The sequence below is a fragment of the Coturnix japonica genome, chromosome 2 (genome assembly GCF_054131305.1).
Source record: "Coturnix japonica strain WE chromosome 2, WE-NBRP24, whole genome shotgun sequence".
In the NCBI taxonomy this organism is placed as follows: domain Eukaryota; kingdom Metazoa; phylum Chordata; class Aves; order Galliformes; family Phasianidae; genus Coturnix; species Coturnix japonica.
This window is the reverse complement of record NC_140664.1, coordinates 40,455,056-40,472,347: the sequence shown is the minus strand read 5'-3', so window position 1 is coordinate 40,472,347 and position 17,292 is coordinate 40,455,056. Positions and strand designations below refer to the sequence as shown.

The following is a 17,292-nucleotide window of genomic DNA, read 5'->3' as shown; positions in this document are numbered from 1 at the left end:
AATTAGTAGCTCAATGCTGGTGAGTAAGATCAAGTATCACAAATCAGAAATAGAAATTTACAGAAACAGAAGGAAAAGGGAGTATATATCACTTCACTAAGTTAAGTACATGTTTTATTTATACTCGAGGATATATTCCATTTTCAACTGAGGAGTGGGGGAAAGGGAGTTGGAAACCACAAATCTTAAAAGAAAACAACAACAAAACCCTCTTGCTTTAATAAAACCAAACTCTGTTTTTCAGGGGACAAATGTCTGAGAATAAGCTAAGAGGCTGGTAGATAAACAAGCAGAGAATGCAAAAAAGGACAAACAGGAAGGCTGTTTGAGAAAAGAGAAAAAGGATTAAAAGGCAAGAGAGTAAGAACTAGAATAGAACTGTAACATAAACTAAGTCAACAGGCAAAGCATCACCAAGAACTGGCACTGAAATTTACTCTGCTTCACATGGGAAGAGGACAAAAAACAAACCTACTAAATGTTAAGCACGAGTGGTCAGAAAAACAAATACTCTCAACATAAGCTTCTTAAAAGAATAAAAAACAACCCAACCAAAAACAACATCCCTACTCCTGCTAAGACAAAGAAGCATAACTTGAAGCATGTGGCTGTTCACTGAGTGATTCAGTAGCAACACCAAAAAGAAGTCCAAAAGCTGAGTGCATCTGGGATAGCCAGAAGATGCATTACCTGCACTACTTAATGAAGAAAGCATTACTTACGTTTAAATGCCACACAATCTTAGACATTAACCTTGGGATTGATTTTCCTCAGCTTTGGTCACCTAGAAATCAGTTGTCCAGTGCAAGACCAGCTTCCAGATTTCCTTATCATTACTGGTGAACCACCAGACTCTTTGGAAAACAATGTGTCCCATAGAGAGTTGAGTAATTTGGGAGAATGAACTTATCTCTAACATCATGCAACTTTACAGCAAGCTGAAAGAGCAGCTCTCCATCCCCAAAACCTCCAGTCCTCCCTCACCACAAACAGTTTTCAAGAACCATCCCCATCCACCATGCTCAGGCTCCTCCCATTAGCCAACAAACATGAGCAGCGCTTACTATCTCCAGCTACATAGTCACCAAATCAGAGAACAAGTTATGCTCACAGAGGTACATGGGGTGTACCTGCAAATGGCACCTCAGGCGACAGAACGTGGGGACACACCTAATACTGAGGGGAACCAACTGTGTGAAAAGAAATAAAGCCAACAAGGGGGAAATTCCTCACCCTAGTGGCACATTCCAGCAATGTGTTTCTGGATTGTTTTAGAACAAGTTACGTTCGATGTTGTAAACTACAAAGTAAGTCAAAGGGAATGCTGAAATCAGAATCTGGCATCAGATATCAAAGCATCAAAACAAAGGTTATTTACTTAGAGCTTCAATACTTGAGCAGCAAGGATATCACAGCTCCGTTTAATCATACAAGAGCTGTCTGCAGAAACCTAGGGACAGGGAACATGAGCTTTACCCCAGATAAACTGACCAACCCCATTCCATTTGTGGTTTCACAACCACTTGGTACCAACCTCAAAAAGGAAGGGAAGCGGAAGCAACCTCGTCAGCTTGCTTCAGCTTATGGAGCAGCAGCAGTGTTACTCATCCATGATCACTGCTTATCTCCATGACCAACACTGAGATATTTTCTTCCTCTATCACACTGTGCAACTCCAAGAGCTTAGAATTATTTTACAGTTACACAGTGCTTAAACAGTGCATTTAAGAATCATGTCTAGGCAACAAATTTGCTTAGCAGAGAACAAAAATATCATGCATTTAGTAACAGGACAGTATTAAAATATGTGCAGCATTAAAAAATATTAAAAAAAAAATACAACAAAACTAAATTCTAAGACTGAATAGCTGAAAGTTTAAGATATTTTTCTGCAATAACTGTTCAAGTAACCTTCCTATGTGGGTAATTTTAGCAGAAATGCATTATTGCTATCTTAGAATTTGCAGGATATAGAATAGAGATTAGATAAACAGGTTGGACATGCATATCAAGTGGCCAAAAGTATTTCTTTCCTGGATGAACTACAAGACTGATAAAACCAGCACAAGCAAGGGCATTTCATATATTAAACAGAACTCCCTCTTCAACTTAACCTCTTCTTCTCCAAATACTGAATTTTATGCATGACACTTCAAGTACAAATAATATTTTAGATATAGAAACAAATAAGAAGTACTGTATCTGTAAATTCAAGTTAGGTATCTTCTACTAGGTGAAGTCTGCTGAGTTATTTGTATAAAAATCATTTTATTCAACACTGGAACATTTCAATCTTCAAATACTTAACAAATACATTTAATTAGAGAAGAACTGAAGGCCCAAATAACTCCCCAGCTTTATCAGTAAGATAAACACTTTTTTTTCTGGTGCATGAAGTTTCTTTTAACTTTCTTTCACAGACTCTTCTTTTTCTCCCCCCTCCCTTGACAAAAATAAATGTGGCAGTACTGAGCTCCTCCCAGATCACTAGTGAAGTCACTGTAATTCTACTGAAGCATCTGATGCTTATTCAAAATATATCTCCACCAGTTTTTCCACGTATCGTGACAACTGAATACAGAGATACCAACTTAGTATATGTCCTAATGCACAGAAGGTCAAACAGTGGAAGTTAATATATGCTATCCACACCAATAAATGGAGAAAGTCATTACCAATTAAAGATTTTTTTTTCCCCACCATGTAATAACTCTGACCCTTCCTCAAAGAGACACCACTGGAATACAGGAATAGAAAAAGAATACCACATAGCATGTGGTGGAACACTGCCCCATACTCTCAAACCTAAGCATTTCCTATAAGGATACTTAATAATCAAATATCCCAGATTACTGTAGCAAGTGAAAAGCATAGATCAGCAAGTCATATGATGATTCTACTTCTATTTACATTTTGGTGAGAGAGATGGAAATTGAAGGGCTTAGAAGAAGCTTATCCCCCCCAGTGGGCAAGATAAAAGCACACAAACATGACAGATATTAAACATCTTGTCATTCTTTTTTTTGTTCAATATTTTAAGAAACAACATGCCAAGAAAACATCAAGTAAAGTTCAAATTATTCTGCAGCTGACAGAGAGGATCATAAAGCCTCTATGTTTGTTGTATCAATGCAAAAACCCAAAGAAAATTAAAGCTTTCAATTCTAAATCACATAGAAAACCTATAGTTACAGATGTGTCACTTCTGAATTCATACCAGCATAATCATGCAGTTAGATATGAATAAGGCCACTGAGATCAGAATCAGGCCCATGGTTATACTTAAGAAGCAAATGTCATGCAACTATACATAACTTGTAGCATCATCTGAATCTAGTTCAATAACCAGAAAATAGGCTTTTGACAACAACAGTATTTCAAAATGACAGTATAATTAAATTTAAGTCAAAGCTATGCCACGATGGACTGTATGTTTATGTGTAACCAGCAAATGATATGCTTTTAAGCATGTCAGAATTTTTCAAAAGAATTAACCATTGCAGTAATTCAACTGAGGAAATGGTAGCGGAAAGCAAACTCCTCCAGGTCATTTCATAACCAGTTGATGTGATACAGAGCACGCTGTATGATCTGTACATTTCTTCCTATTCCCACTTCCCTAAAACGCTATGCATTTTAATACCATTCAAGGACAAACCAACACTATGCCTCACTCACTTCAAAGTTTCAAAAAGCAACAGGAGGTACTGTGTGATCGGGATGAGTAATGAAAAAGGAAGTCAGTTTTCCATCTGTACGTTATTTACTCAGAAACAATTAGGGATGGTCAGTCATTATCATCAGATTTGTATGAGCAATACTGAGACAGAATTAGAAGGCAATTTACTGTAGTTCCCAGACAGTAGAGGGAAAAAAAAAAGTGAGAGATTTCAGAAAGGGTCCTGATTCTACAAAGACAGAAGACAGCTTTCATGGGACAGGGCATTTCTTAGAATTCAGGCCATTTTCATTTTATGAAACCAGCAGTATTAGAACTAACCATTACTGAACAACAGTTTCAAGACAGCACCTTTGGAAAGCAGTTGCCTTCTAAGCTCTGTTATTGTTTCTACCGCTTTCTCCAGGTTTCCAACATTACCTACGGAAGGAATTCTCAGTGTTGATGACTACTGCAATGTTCTACAGCAGAACGGTATATTAACTCCAAACCGGTGGAGCAGTGAGGGAAATTCCTTTCCTCTGTATTATTTTCTCAGTCAGCTGAAAGCTTAATTTAATGCATGAATTTCTATGCTATTCTTCAATAAAATAAAAGTATGTGGTGGTAAAATATATTTCCTTGAAACCAAACTCAAAATGCTTTAATAACCAAAGCTGAAACACACTAAAGCTGGTTGATTCCTCAATTCTTCCTGCATTCACGTTTCACTATACTTCTCAAAAGCACAACACAGGTCTGCAAAAATATAATTAAGGAGAGAGACTGGTACACACAGCATGCAGTATCAAGTCTACAGCTTCCACTTTGTTTTTCAGAGTAATTACAATGCTTTTCATTCAAGAGTCTTGATCTGTATAACTGTACTTATATGCAAGAGAAAAAAAAATAAATTAACTATTAAGACGTATTTGATACTAAGACTTAAGTTCTTAGTTCCACAGTTTCAGAATTAGATTGAATAAAAGCAACACTGATGCTCGCAGTTCGGAAAACAGTGAAATTAATGCACTTGTTAAATGTTATTCTTCTATGAAGTTCTACACTTGAAACCTAGCTTCTTGGGAAATCCAGTAAAGGCTCACATCAGGTGCCTCTGTGTTCCACAGGCGGCTACTCTAGCCCTTAAGAGACGAGAAGACAAGAAGGGCAGTGAACCCAATTCCCCACCCAGACGACTCCCAGGCACATGGGCAGACCTACTGACTTCAGTGCAACCCACACAGAAGCAAGGGCTCACACTGGCAGAGCCTGCTGCTAGCTGGGGACTTGGCTAGCCTTTGTCTGGGCATGGTGCCACTCAGACACAGATACGTGCCAGGGCAAAGCAGCAGTGCACCATCCAAGAGATAGCACTGGCATGGTGCTGTGCTGCCTGGCAAGGCTCCTCTCTGAGCACTGAGAGCTATGGCCACTGACCAGGGCTCCCAGGTAGCTGCCCTTAATGTGATTCCCTGCCCTATGTCTTGCTTTCCATAGGTGCCTCTCCTCAGGTCACCACGAAAAAGCAACGTGTGCTGCTGCCTAAATTAAACTATCCACTCCCCAGCTACACTGCCTGTAGGTATGCAAAAGCTTGAGACCTCTTTCCCATTTCTGGCAGGTACTTAAGGAACATAATCACTTAATTCTCTACATACAGCCAAAAGCATGCTTCCACACAGCTTCCCATCTCGTCTAACAAATAGATATGGAGAAGCAGGGCTGAGACCATTATCCTATGACTTCCAGCCCAGTCAGAGTGCTGCCAAGGACAGCACCATGCTAAGGGAACTACCCCCGTGTTGATTTGTGCATAAAGACTGGGTGCTAACTGCAGTACTTCCATGGAAGACAGAAAGCAGAAGGGAAACTTTCTTTACCTTCTCAACATTCACACATGGATTCAACTTACAGGCAGATGACAAACCATTTCAAGGGCTGTAATAGGAAGTATAAATGGGAAGACTGTTCTAGGAAAGGGAATTATCAGTCAATCACAGGAAAACTTGAGACATTGCATTTATATCAACATAGGTGCATGTGCTACCATTAACACCAACTGATTTTCCAGGTCCTACAATAGTAACCAAACAGGAAGGAAAAATTAATCACTTGAGAGCTGATACTCCTTCCTTAACTTGCGTCCTAAGAATGAAAGTGTTCAAGACTGATTAAGGATTAAGATTCTAGGCAATAAAAATCAAAACATCTTTTCAAGCAGTACCATTGAGCAGAGGCTGTCCTCCATGTACACTCCTTGACACGACCGCACTGTGCACGTCTTCAGGAAATCCCATCTTGCACAACATTTCTTCGCAAGTTGCTTTTATCGGTGCCTGAAATGCAAGACAAAATTTATGTAATATCGCAACCCTTATTCACCAGAGAAACATTCCAGTTGGCACACATTCCTTTTTGCTGCTATCTTGTACAAACAGCATCTTTGTTTCTATACGACAGCAATTAGAAGTCCGAGGGCAAAGGGTTAATCTCTCTGATAACTGGAATGGAAGGAACAAGTCCCACTTGTCTGGTAAGATCTAAATAATACACAATCTTGATTCTTCTGACAACTGAACATTTCAACTTAAACCAGTCTTTGAGACTGAAGTGGAAACTTAGGGGGAACAAAAACATTCCTTCCTCTGGAAATAAATGTTACACAAAGACAAATGGCTTTTTTTTCTTCTTCTTCTTCTTCATGGCCAGATATATTTGAGGAAAGACACAGAGACACCATGATAAATCTGATATGCTTCTACACACTATGTTAAGACCTATCCACATGAACGCCCAGAATTAGTAGTATATGGACTTTGATATCATGAACAATTGTGCTGCTTTCATTACCTACAACTGATCACGTCTTTCTTTAAACAGATTTTCTCTTCTACTTTCTCAAATGGGTTTCCCTCAAGTGCAACTACTTGAAGTCATGTAAGCATTCACCAGTACATATTTAGTAACAGAAGCCCAACAGGAAAGAGAGACGGAGAAAAGAAGGAATAGATAAGAAGATGATGGTGCTACTCCAGTTTACTACATTCCCAAGGATCAGAGCACTGACTTGGGGCATCAGGCAATTATATCCGAAGCTCTGTGCTCACACATTACGTGCACAGAGGAGAAGCATTCCCATACTGCACAGTGGCTGTGCAACCTGTTTGAAGAGAAATTTCACTAGGTCTGGAGGTTGTGCACAGAAATGTTCCAGCTGTGTGCCTGGTCCAGCTCAGCTTGGCAAGAGGATTGCAGCCATAACCCACAGTCTGCCTACAGGTTTATCAGCACTTTCCACTGGAATTTTTCAAGCACGCAGCTATCTGTCACCACTCTGTCTCTTAGTGCAATCACAGTTTTTGAGATTAGCTTCCACGCTTTTAACTGCCTATCATCTGTAAACCAAATCCCTTTCTGACAGAGGCAGGTTAGGGAGCACTCATCCAAACCACTACGGTGGCAAACGCGAGCAGGCAGCACGCGCTGGCATGCAGTCAGTGGACAGCCCACTGGTGGCACTTCAAGAGCAAAGGCAGCAAGCTGAACCTGCACTGAAGACGAGCAAAAGTACAGCACCAAAAACGTGCTGGCTTTCACCCTGCTGATACTGCTACGGAACCAGTAGTCGCAGTCCATGAGAGCATTACAGATGTGGAACAGCAGTGACAAGAACCACACAAGAGGACCCAGTAGAAGTGCTCGCTCTCCATTGACATGCAAAGGCCATGCTCAGCATGCCAGCTCCTATTAGAGTAATTTTATTGCTAATGCAAGGAGGGATTCGCAACACAGCCAGATGCACTTATGCTTACCAATCCTTTCTAAGCAGCTCAACACATCAGCAACAAGAACAAAAATTTGCTACCTACCTCCAAATTAGTAAGCTGTCTAAGTAAGCACCCAGCAAGAGAAATATTAATTACCAAGAGCCCAGTTAAGCTGTGGCACTGGTTTCACTGAGACTTAACTCTTTTTATGTATTTTTTATTTATTTTTTTTTAAATATGGGGACCTTAAGATGAAATACAATGAAAAAAAGTAATCATAAAAAGGAACAAAGTCTAAATGAGAAGGAGGCAATGCAAACTGCAAAGCTGGAACCTGGGTCTGCAGCTAAGCCTCAACAGCCCACTCAAATGTTGATTTTTTTTTAAAAAAGATAAAAAGATGGTAAAAATAAAAAAATAACTATGATTCCAGCTGCCAATTTCCTCGGCTTTAGAATCAAATCACAGGCTTTATAAAGTTTCAATAATTTGAAAGAAAAGTACTTAGACTTGTTTAAACTATTGCGTAGAAGATAACCTCCAAGCAAACGTGATTAAAAAACAATAATAACCTTTCATGTTATCCTTGAAACAATAAAGGTCCTGGGTGGGCAGCTGAGGAGATAACAGGATTCTGTAACACGTCCGCTCTGATGCGCCTGGGAATCTTTCAGCCTTCCCAACAATCTGTATGTACTAAACAACTCTTATAAACTGAAACAATGCCCACTGAAACAAAGACGCGGGGACATGAATAGAGAGCCTTCTTTGTTCTTTCATTTGCAGCCATCAATTTTATCTGGAGACAAAAGACTGTACTCTGCTCTCCAAAAACAGTCCTTTGTAAATACTGTTTGAGAATCAAAACACAAGGGAAAGGAGAATTTAAATTTCCAGCATTTCTTAATCACCCTATGTTAAGCATTTTGAATTAAGTAGGAGTTGTAGCTTCAGACACAGAGGGTCACATCAAGTTCAGTCTGAAAGCACTGCAAGACTTAAACCATTTTAACTTGAAGCAAAAAACAGTGCTGGAATATTTTTATCCCCTTATCCAGGGCAAAAGGGGAAAGCTAGCAAAGATTATGGGGGCACGTTACTGTAATTTACAGGATTTTATTGTGATTAGTACAATTCTCAAGGCTATTTTGAACACAAGATAATATTAGTTGTACATCCATCTACAGAAGGACGCTACTGAAAAGCTATCTTTTAAGATGGAAAGCAATTACCTCAGCTTGTACTCATACAGAATGTACTTAACAGAGTTACAAAACTTTGAACAAGATCAGCACATGGAAAATCCTTCTCTAAATTACTAGCAGACTCTGCAAAAGCAAAATAGTTACCACTGTAAAACTATTTTGCTTCTCCTTATAGCTAATTCAGTCATTTTTAATAACATTCATCACATTATGCAGTTATCACCAGACGCTAAGGCCTACTCAAACTTGTTAAGGTCATGCATATAAAACTTGGTACTACACATTTCAGACTAAATGTGAAAGACACGCTGCAGTCATGAAGCAAAATGACATACCTCTGAAGCCCTCTGTCAAAACTTATTATTGAATTAATTAACAGAACAGGTCATTTTGATGTAACAGCTGAGCCTGCTGTTTTTGTACCCTGCCCCTCCAGTTACTTTAGCTTCACAACTAGAAATTTGGGGCTTAGATTCAAAGTTGTACCCTAACTTGATTAAATACCCTCCATGACCATCTAAAGTAGAGGAATCATATTTAGATGTTTTTCTAAAACACCACCAGTAACATTAATCCAACAATGTAGGCTTCACACTTGAGAAAAGACTGTAAATGGAAATAAGAATAAAACCAGACAGGACTGTTTCATTAACATTGATGGTTCTAGACTAATAGCTCTCTCCAATTTCCATACTTCCTAAGACGCAGTCACATTTAAAATGCAGTTCTGTAAGGAAACACCTATTTAAAAATGCAAGTTCACCACATGACTGTAGAAGCAATTTCATATCGCAACACGCATCCTATGTTTGCCGAATTGGATTCTTAAAGACTGCTTTCAAACAGGGTTGGTCTTGTTCCTTGTGCATATGCCATACACCACTGGAGTTCAGCGGTATCTTTTCATCTGAAATATCAAAGTCTCTGCTTTTGCACTGTTTGCATTTGTATGTACCACAACATTAGATTTCTTAATATTGATTGTAACAAAATGCGAGGGAACTTGTTTCTGAAAGACTTCCTTCTTTTATGCTGAATATAGCTTATTCCTATAGGAAAATAAGACTGTCGTAAAACGAGAAATGGAGGGGTATGCTTGGAGAAAATACCATACCACACGCTTATAATTGGATGTATTACAGCTGCTAATTGCCAAGTCCAGCCAATTCGCAGGGCATTATTGTGTGAAGCTCAAAACAAAGTCTTACATAATTACACATACGACAGAGCAGGAACTGGGTATTTGAGCTCTCCCTCGTTAATAAGCAACATTAATTTTCAATTGTGACAGTAATATTAAACTTAAGCACAGATCACAGAAACATCTGTGCCTGTGTTTAAAGACTGGGTGTTTCCTCATTAATTTAAAGGCCAAAATTGTACCCAACATTCATTCACAACTTACATAACTCCAGAGATTGTTTTAACCATTTTTAGTTTTGGGTAAACACATCATCTGGCACAATGCGATATGCTGCACAAGGTGGATCTTACTTTATGACAAGCTTCTACTCACTACCATAAAGTAACAGGAACATGAAAGATATCCTGCAGGATCATCTCTAATATGCTTTAGATGCAACACTTGAAAACGTTAAGCTTCTCTCTTAATCTTTGACTTACTGCTAAGAGCCACAGCAGTTTATACCTCCACACAACTAAAGGGAGCCAAGCAGTACTCCAGTAAATACAGTCAAGTAGAGTTTGTTTAAAACTGTGGACTGCAATCAGATAGAAATAAAAGTGCCCTTCACTCAGACTGTTCAGGAAGCCAGCAGGTTCCTTAAGCCAGGGCCAGACCAAATTCTCCCAGATGTCATCCAGTTACCTCTATTTCAGCGGCACCAGAAGCAGTTCTCATTACAGCACCTTCAACTCACATTAGTGCTTCACTTCATGAACCAAATTTCAAACCAGAAAGTGCAGCTTCTTAGACCAATACTCAAAGCTTTCAAATACTTCACAGAGTAAGGGGATCTACAACTTCTACACTATCATTTGTTCTCAAACAAATTGCCTTAAACTACCACTGGTTTGTTTGCAATCCAGAGTCTCACAAACTATGCTCATAGCCTCCTCTGTTAAGCTCAGCTGAGAAACAAGTGCTGTTCATTTGCTTTTCTAAATATGGAGACATTTATGGGCGTATGTGATACAACACAAAGCTCTGATCTGGCTTGGACTTTCTTGTTCCATCAAGGAAAACACGGAGCCTCACATCTTCTAACACATGGCTCTCCAAGCAAGCCACAGTTCCTATCAGAGAAAAAAAGAAAAAGACTAAAAATTTCAACTGAAATGCCACAATTAAATGGAATTTTTATACGTCCAGGTCACATTTCTGTAATCAAAAAATAAATATTTAAAACCAGCCCTATATTTGACTACTTATCCCAATTTCTTCCTCACTCTGACTTGATGATAAAGGTTGTCTGCATTCAGCATCTTTGCCCGTGAAAACTGCTGCTGATATACAAACAGAAGAGCTCTGGGCTTTTCTGACCTTCAGGGGAGGCCTTGCATGGCCTATCTGGAAGAACTCTTTCGGGGGATCACAAAATTTTAACTATGTCTTCAGCTGCTGGGTGATAATTATGTGCTAATTATAAGGAATGGAGGAGTCCCTAGGCGAGTCTGTTGGTAAAAATATATTTTTTAAATATGTCAAGGAGTGCCTAGAGGAGAGGATAAACGCGCCTTTTGGATATATGATATTTAATTAAATACATGAATACTGACTAAAACCAAATAGTTTAAGTGAACCGTTGAAAAGACTTGGCAGTGATATACCTTCCATCTTGGAAGCTGCTGTATCTGTTTTCATAAGTCATTTAAAAATAGAAAGCCTAATTTCCCCTCTTTATTCAGACAGAGCTCCCATGATCTTTCAGTGAGAACTGCAGGATCAAATCAAATTATGAATCACGCAGATTAGGTCATCCACTGATCTGCTGCCACAAGAAAGGGAGCTGGAACACAGCCCACCACTCAGACGAGGAAGGACCTTCTCCCATTAGCCATAAGCTACAAAAGCTCTCTGGCAAGACACAGATCCTCCTCAAACTCATCCCAAATTAATGCTCACCACCTATTTTCCTGAAGTTCTCTTGCAGAGAAGCACTGGAAAAGGCTGCCCAGAGAGATGGTGGATATTCCATCTCTGGAGATGTACAAGGTCAGGCTGGACAGGACAGTCAACAACCTAACATAGCTGTAGATGCCTCTGCTCACTGCAACAGAGTTGGACTACTTGACCTTTAAGGGTCCCTTCTTAACTGAAATGATTCTCTGATCTAGACAAACTTACTTTTGCTTGGTATGGGCAACCAGTGACCAAGCAACAAGCATCACTTCAGTGAACGGAGAGGAAAATTGCTATAAAAAATGGTAATTTCTACCGCAAAAGACGCTCAGTGTTTATTTTACTTTCATTGTTCATTATGGGATTTGCCCCATTCCACCTCACATGCAACTGGAAAGAATGAGGTAGTAGATAAATGAAGTGCATCTACTATGACACTATAGGCTTCTCTTATGCTTTGTAACAACAACAGCAAAAAAAGCTTAAAAATAAATACATATAAAGCACCATGATACATTAGAGATTCAGATTCTTAGATGAGCAAATTGATGTATTGTACATGTATATTGTTTAAAGTATAAAATTCTTATCCAAATGTCTGGTAGCTGGTGAACTACTCAACCACATGCTATTTAAACTTAACAAATTATTGTAAATAAAACAATAAGCATTCAGAAAAGAAAAAGAACAGTGAGAGACTAGGAGTTTAACCAGTAGATGATCCTCTCATTCAGGCAAGAAAAGCCATTCAACAGTTCCTGCTTGCTGCCACATGACAAGAAGTCCCTTACGCAAGACAGTCTGCAGTGAGCAAAAATAACCTGATTCACAACTTCCCCAGGCTATTTTTAAATATTATATGACTAAAATTTACTGGTTATACTACTATAAAAAACAAATTTTCTTATGCGTTCAGTTATTAAAAACATCAATAATTGAAATTACTGACATAAAAGTGTCACTGAAAATAATTAAGATAGGACATGTCAGGGTTTTTCCAGTGATGTTTCTGGGAGTTCCTCCAACTTCTGGAAGCAGAAGACGACAATAGATGGTAGTTTTCGAATTACACTTTCTTAACTAGATGTAGTTCAAATATATGACAGCTCAGGGCGATATTTGAAAACAGGTGCAACAAACCCCACAAATTTAAGTGACTTTTCTTTATAGCACATTAAATTGCATGCTTATGTAGCAGTACTACATGCAAAGGAAGAGAGCAGTAGAAGGCTTTCTAGAAAACACACATCATTTATTAAAATGAAAAACATCAATTGACAGTACAAGAGAACATGTATCTTCTGTTACATTGGCATCACACATTTATGAGCTTGCTACGATACCTGTTCAGAGAACAAGAAAACAAAAGTATTTCCTGTTTTGTCAACCAGTGATTTCCATTCCAAAAATTCATTGCCTACTTCAGCGACATCTGTCCTATAAGACAGAAAAAGCAGTTTACAGAAAAAGTCTTTTTTCTGTATTATTGTATGTTTTAAAATAATGCATCCAATTTAATATCCTAAGAAGGATTTCCAAAAATATGTTTGTGTTTTTTTTTCCTTCCATTCTGAAGGTATTGGAATTTTGAGGCTGTATCAAGTGGCTCCACTATCACCTAGACCAGACAGACAGGGAGCAGAGAGCTCTCTGCTGCAGCATCCTGCCACATTTAACTTCTCAGATTCTTTGAAAGTGAAGCAAAAACAGGACAGAAAGATCCATAAAGGCTGAGCCACTCACCTAAGTGTTCTGTTCCAGGGCTTATGAAATGCATTACAAAACACATTCAGTTCACTTTCAAAGGAATAATGATGTTCGAGTCTGATTTGTTTAAGACAGACGCCCTCAAACTCATTTTAGTTCTTATACCATCACGTATCTACTATCCTACTGAAAATAGTTTGGTTAAAAAAATGTCTCAGACACGTGTGTTATGAGATACATTCTGAATAAAAGATCCCAGTGCTCCTCCTGCGCAAAACTGCATTCATGTGTCTCACCCCAATCTGCCAGAGACCAGTGCTGGAGGTAAGACTGGTCTGGTTGACAAGAAACTCAATCACTGAATTCACAGCTGAAGCAGCTTAACAGGAATGTCATTTAGGGCAGCAGTTTTATCACCTGGATACATTTGCTAAGACCTGGAATAAGACCAAAACTGCCTGCAGGGAGTAATAACTTATGTCCCCTGTCATCATAATTCGAATTCAAACCAGACTTGTACATACGCAGGGCTCTATAATCGCATTATTATTTGTCCTGATTCAGAAATGGAGAACACCCATGGAGTGGTCCCATCACCTTGTACTTAAGGAAAAAATGATTCCCCTTTTCAGCACTTCATTTCTATTCCCTTTTCTAGTTCATTTTTAACTCATCTCAGTCTTATTCCCATTAACCCAATACTCAAACCATCTCCTCCTCTGCTTCTGTTTTGTTGTTATCCCTGTTCCAGAAGCAGACGATGTTTTGGGGCAAAAAAGCAGATACCGCTTCTTTTATCCTACCCTCTCCTGGGTTCTTTACACAGTGCTCCCAGCCTCACACTGAACTGGCTGATCAGCAAAATCAAGTGCAGTTTACATTCTCTCGCATCCCATGTGCATTATACATCACCAGAAATCTAAAGCCCTTTTTCTTGAACGTTACACAGAACCCACAGATCCGACTTAAAACAAGCTTCCAGTTATGATCAAGCATTCCGTCATGACTGCTTTTCCACATCACTGATGAAAAATGAGTGATCGATAACTTCAGACAATAAAGGCAGAGAGCTCTTGTGTTGCAAAGAGACAGGAAAAAGCTGGAAGGTTCAACACTGCAGAAGAAGCTTTAACAGATAACCTTGTACAAAGCAAACGGAGCAGGTACCAAAGCAGGAAATAAAAGTTCCCACTGCATTCTGTTCGTGAGGGCTCTTTGCAGTACACATGAAAGGAAAAAATAAATAAATAACGTGCTGTACAGACCCAGGTCTATAAATCTGATTTCATACCCAAGTTCCAATTTTGTTACACACTATTAAAAATCAGTCCTAACCTGATTTAATGGATACCCAAACAAGGGGGAAATTGGATTCCCCAAGCGTAACGTGCCGCTGACACTGAGTGATGCATGAAAGCAGTGAGGCTCCCTCCTGTCCCCAATTCACAGCTCGCGCTTCATTTCCAACCTGCCCCGGGTAGGAAAAAAGATGGAATAAAGGCTCAGCACAGAACGTGGGCTTTGAAGAGTCACTGAGAAGGGAAGTCTGCACAGAACTGAAAGCGTGCACGATAAACAGCACTGAAAATCAGTCCGTACTGTTTTGGGGAGTCTGTGTTCCACACTGGCAAAAAACAAGCATAAAACAAAGCTAAAGTGGCACATCACAAGTTTCTGAGCAGGGTGGCTGCTATCATGGAAGTCACTCAAGCCCTACAGGACGCTCCTCCATCGCAATAGACGGACAGACAGCCTCGTGCCCTGTGCCCTCTGAGGGCCGGAGCTGAAATCCGCCTCACCTCGCTGCCTGCCTCCAGCCAGCAGCCCCGGGAGCGGCTGGGACGCCCGAGGATCGCAGGGGGGGTCAAGCGGGTCCTCCTGTCCAGCCGCTCACCATGGACAGGGGCCGCCGGCTACGGCCCGTGCGGGAGGCGGAGGCCGCCGCAGCGCCCCGGGGCCCTGTCCCCGCCGCCGGCCCGGCCTCCGGCCTCTCCCCTAACCCGCCAGAAATGCCCCGACAGTAAATACCATTAAGAGGCGATGATCTGCGCCATCTGTCCCTCAGATTTACCGCCCTCTCCGCCCCCCGCGCTGGGCTCAGCCGGCACAAAGCCGGGGGACAGCGGCCACCACCCGCTCCTACCGCGTCCCCCCGGCGCTCAGGGCAGCCCAGCGGGATCCATTCTCTGCGGGATCCATCTTGCCGCCCGGCACCTGCCCCGGCCCGGGTCCCGCTTTCCCTCCGAGCGCTGCCCCGCACCTCGAGCTCTCCCGGGCCGGGCGGAGGGGCTCCGGCCGTACATTACAGACTTCGGGAGCCCCGTCTCGTCCCGCTGGAAATTCCCGTTACACGCAATGTGGGTGAGCGAGCGGCGCCCGCACGGAGGCGGCGAGTGATTAAATTCTTCCCGGGAAAGGATTAACGGGCACGGAGCCGGCGGAGCGCAGTGCCCTCTCGGCGAGGCCGGCCGGGCTACAAAGCCCCACCTGCCCTGGAGGGACGCGGGGCTCTCTGTGCCTTACACCGCACCGTGTCTGTTCCGCTACTTTCTCCCCCACTCTCCATACGAGAGACCCCCTCTTCCGCCCACAAAACTAGGACCGGACCCCCCTGCCCCTCCCCATACACACACGCACATCCCTCCGCACCTGCTCTCCCCCCCCCCAGCCCCGAGCAGGTGGCCGGCAGCGCACCACCGCCTCGCCCGCGCCCCGCCGCTCCTCCCGCCGGCTTCTTTCTCCCCGGGCACCGCCGCCCGCAGGGGAACAAAGAGCCGCAGCCCGGCCCCGCTCCCCGCCCGCCGCCGCCGGTGCTTACCTGCTGCAGGGCCGCCAGCAGCATCAGCGCCAGCGGTGGCAGGATCCGTGGCGGCGTTCCCGCTATCCGGCACATGGAGGCGAGGAGGGGCGGCGGCGGGGCGGCCCCCGGCGGTCCTGGAGCGCGGCTGGAGCCCCGGAGAGGGGCGAGGGGTGCGGCGGGAGCGGAGGGAGGATCGGGCGCCGGCGGCTCCCGGGGCTGCGCTCTGTCCCCGCCTGCCCGAGCCGGTGCCGCGGCGCTGGCTGCCGCCTGCCGCTCTAGCTCATGGGCAGCGATGCAGCGGGGGAAGAGAGAGACGGAGAGAGGCGGAGGATGGGGGGGAAACTCGGCTCCGGGTCAGGCTGCTTTTCTCTCTGCCGAGCCCCCTCCGCGGTGCAGAGGGTGGGCAGGGAAGAGGAGGAGGAGGAGGAGGATGGGCGAACAAAAGGCTGCGAGATAAGAAAGAAGTAGCTGCTGCTGCTGCTGCTGCCAGGCCGGTGCGGCGGCGGCTCGGCAGTCCTCGGCGCCGTCCCCACGCCCGGCTCGTGCCCGCCCCTCTCCTCCCCGCTCCGCTCCCCGGCTCCGTTCAGCTCAGCGCCTCGCCCCGGGCGTGCCGGCCCCGCCGCTGCCCCGGCCCCAGCCCTGCTGCATGCTCCGTCTCCACTTTCTCTCTGCCTCTTTCTTCCCTCCCTCCCTTCACCCCTCCCCCTGCACGCAGAACCCTCCGCCGAAGCACGATGATAACAATACCGAGCAGCCTCTGTGCGTGTGTGCGCGCCGGGCGCTGCCGCTCCCTACGACCAATGGAGCTGCCCCGCCTCGCTCCAGGGAGCGGGCACGGGGCTGGGGCACCCCGCAGCGCCAGCAATACGGGAACAAAGAGAAAAATAATTACAGAAACGCTCCTAACTTGCCTCGCTGCGATTGTTTGGGGGGGAAAGGGGGAGGGACGGAGGGGGAGGACCCAGGGGTGTCATTCCCTGGGGTTGCGGGGCGCTGCTGGCGTCCCAAGTTTGGCTCCGGTGCTGCTGCTGAGGAGGTCGCTTATTATTTCTATTACTCCTCCCCTCTCT

General features: G+C 43.1%; 1 protein-coding gene across 2 annotated transcripts in view; it reads right to left on the bottom strand.

Moving 5' to 3' along the window:
* The window catches only part of CDH2 (cadherin 2), a 113,615-nt gene extending 97,116 nt beyond the window's left edge, over positions 1-16,499 (bottom strand). The window contains exons 1-2 of one of the 2 annotated variants that reach the window (XM_015855460.3): positions 16,241-16,499; positions 5,886-5,997 (exon numbers count right to left, since the gene is read on the bottom strand). In XM_015855460.3, the coding sequence (XP_015710946.1) occupies positions 5,886-5,997; positions 16,241-16,315 (187 nt within the window). In that variant the 5' untranslated portion in view covers positions 16,316-16,499. Of the gene's footprint in view, positions 1-5,885; positions 5,998-15,682; positions 15,976-16,240 lie in introns of those variants that run through there. The other variant, XM_085537479.1, reaches the window with a different exon arrangement.
* Between the last annotated feature and the right edge of the window lie 793 nt (positions 16,500-17,292).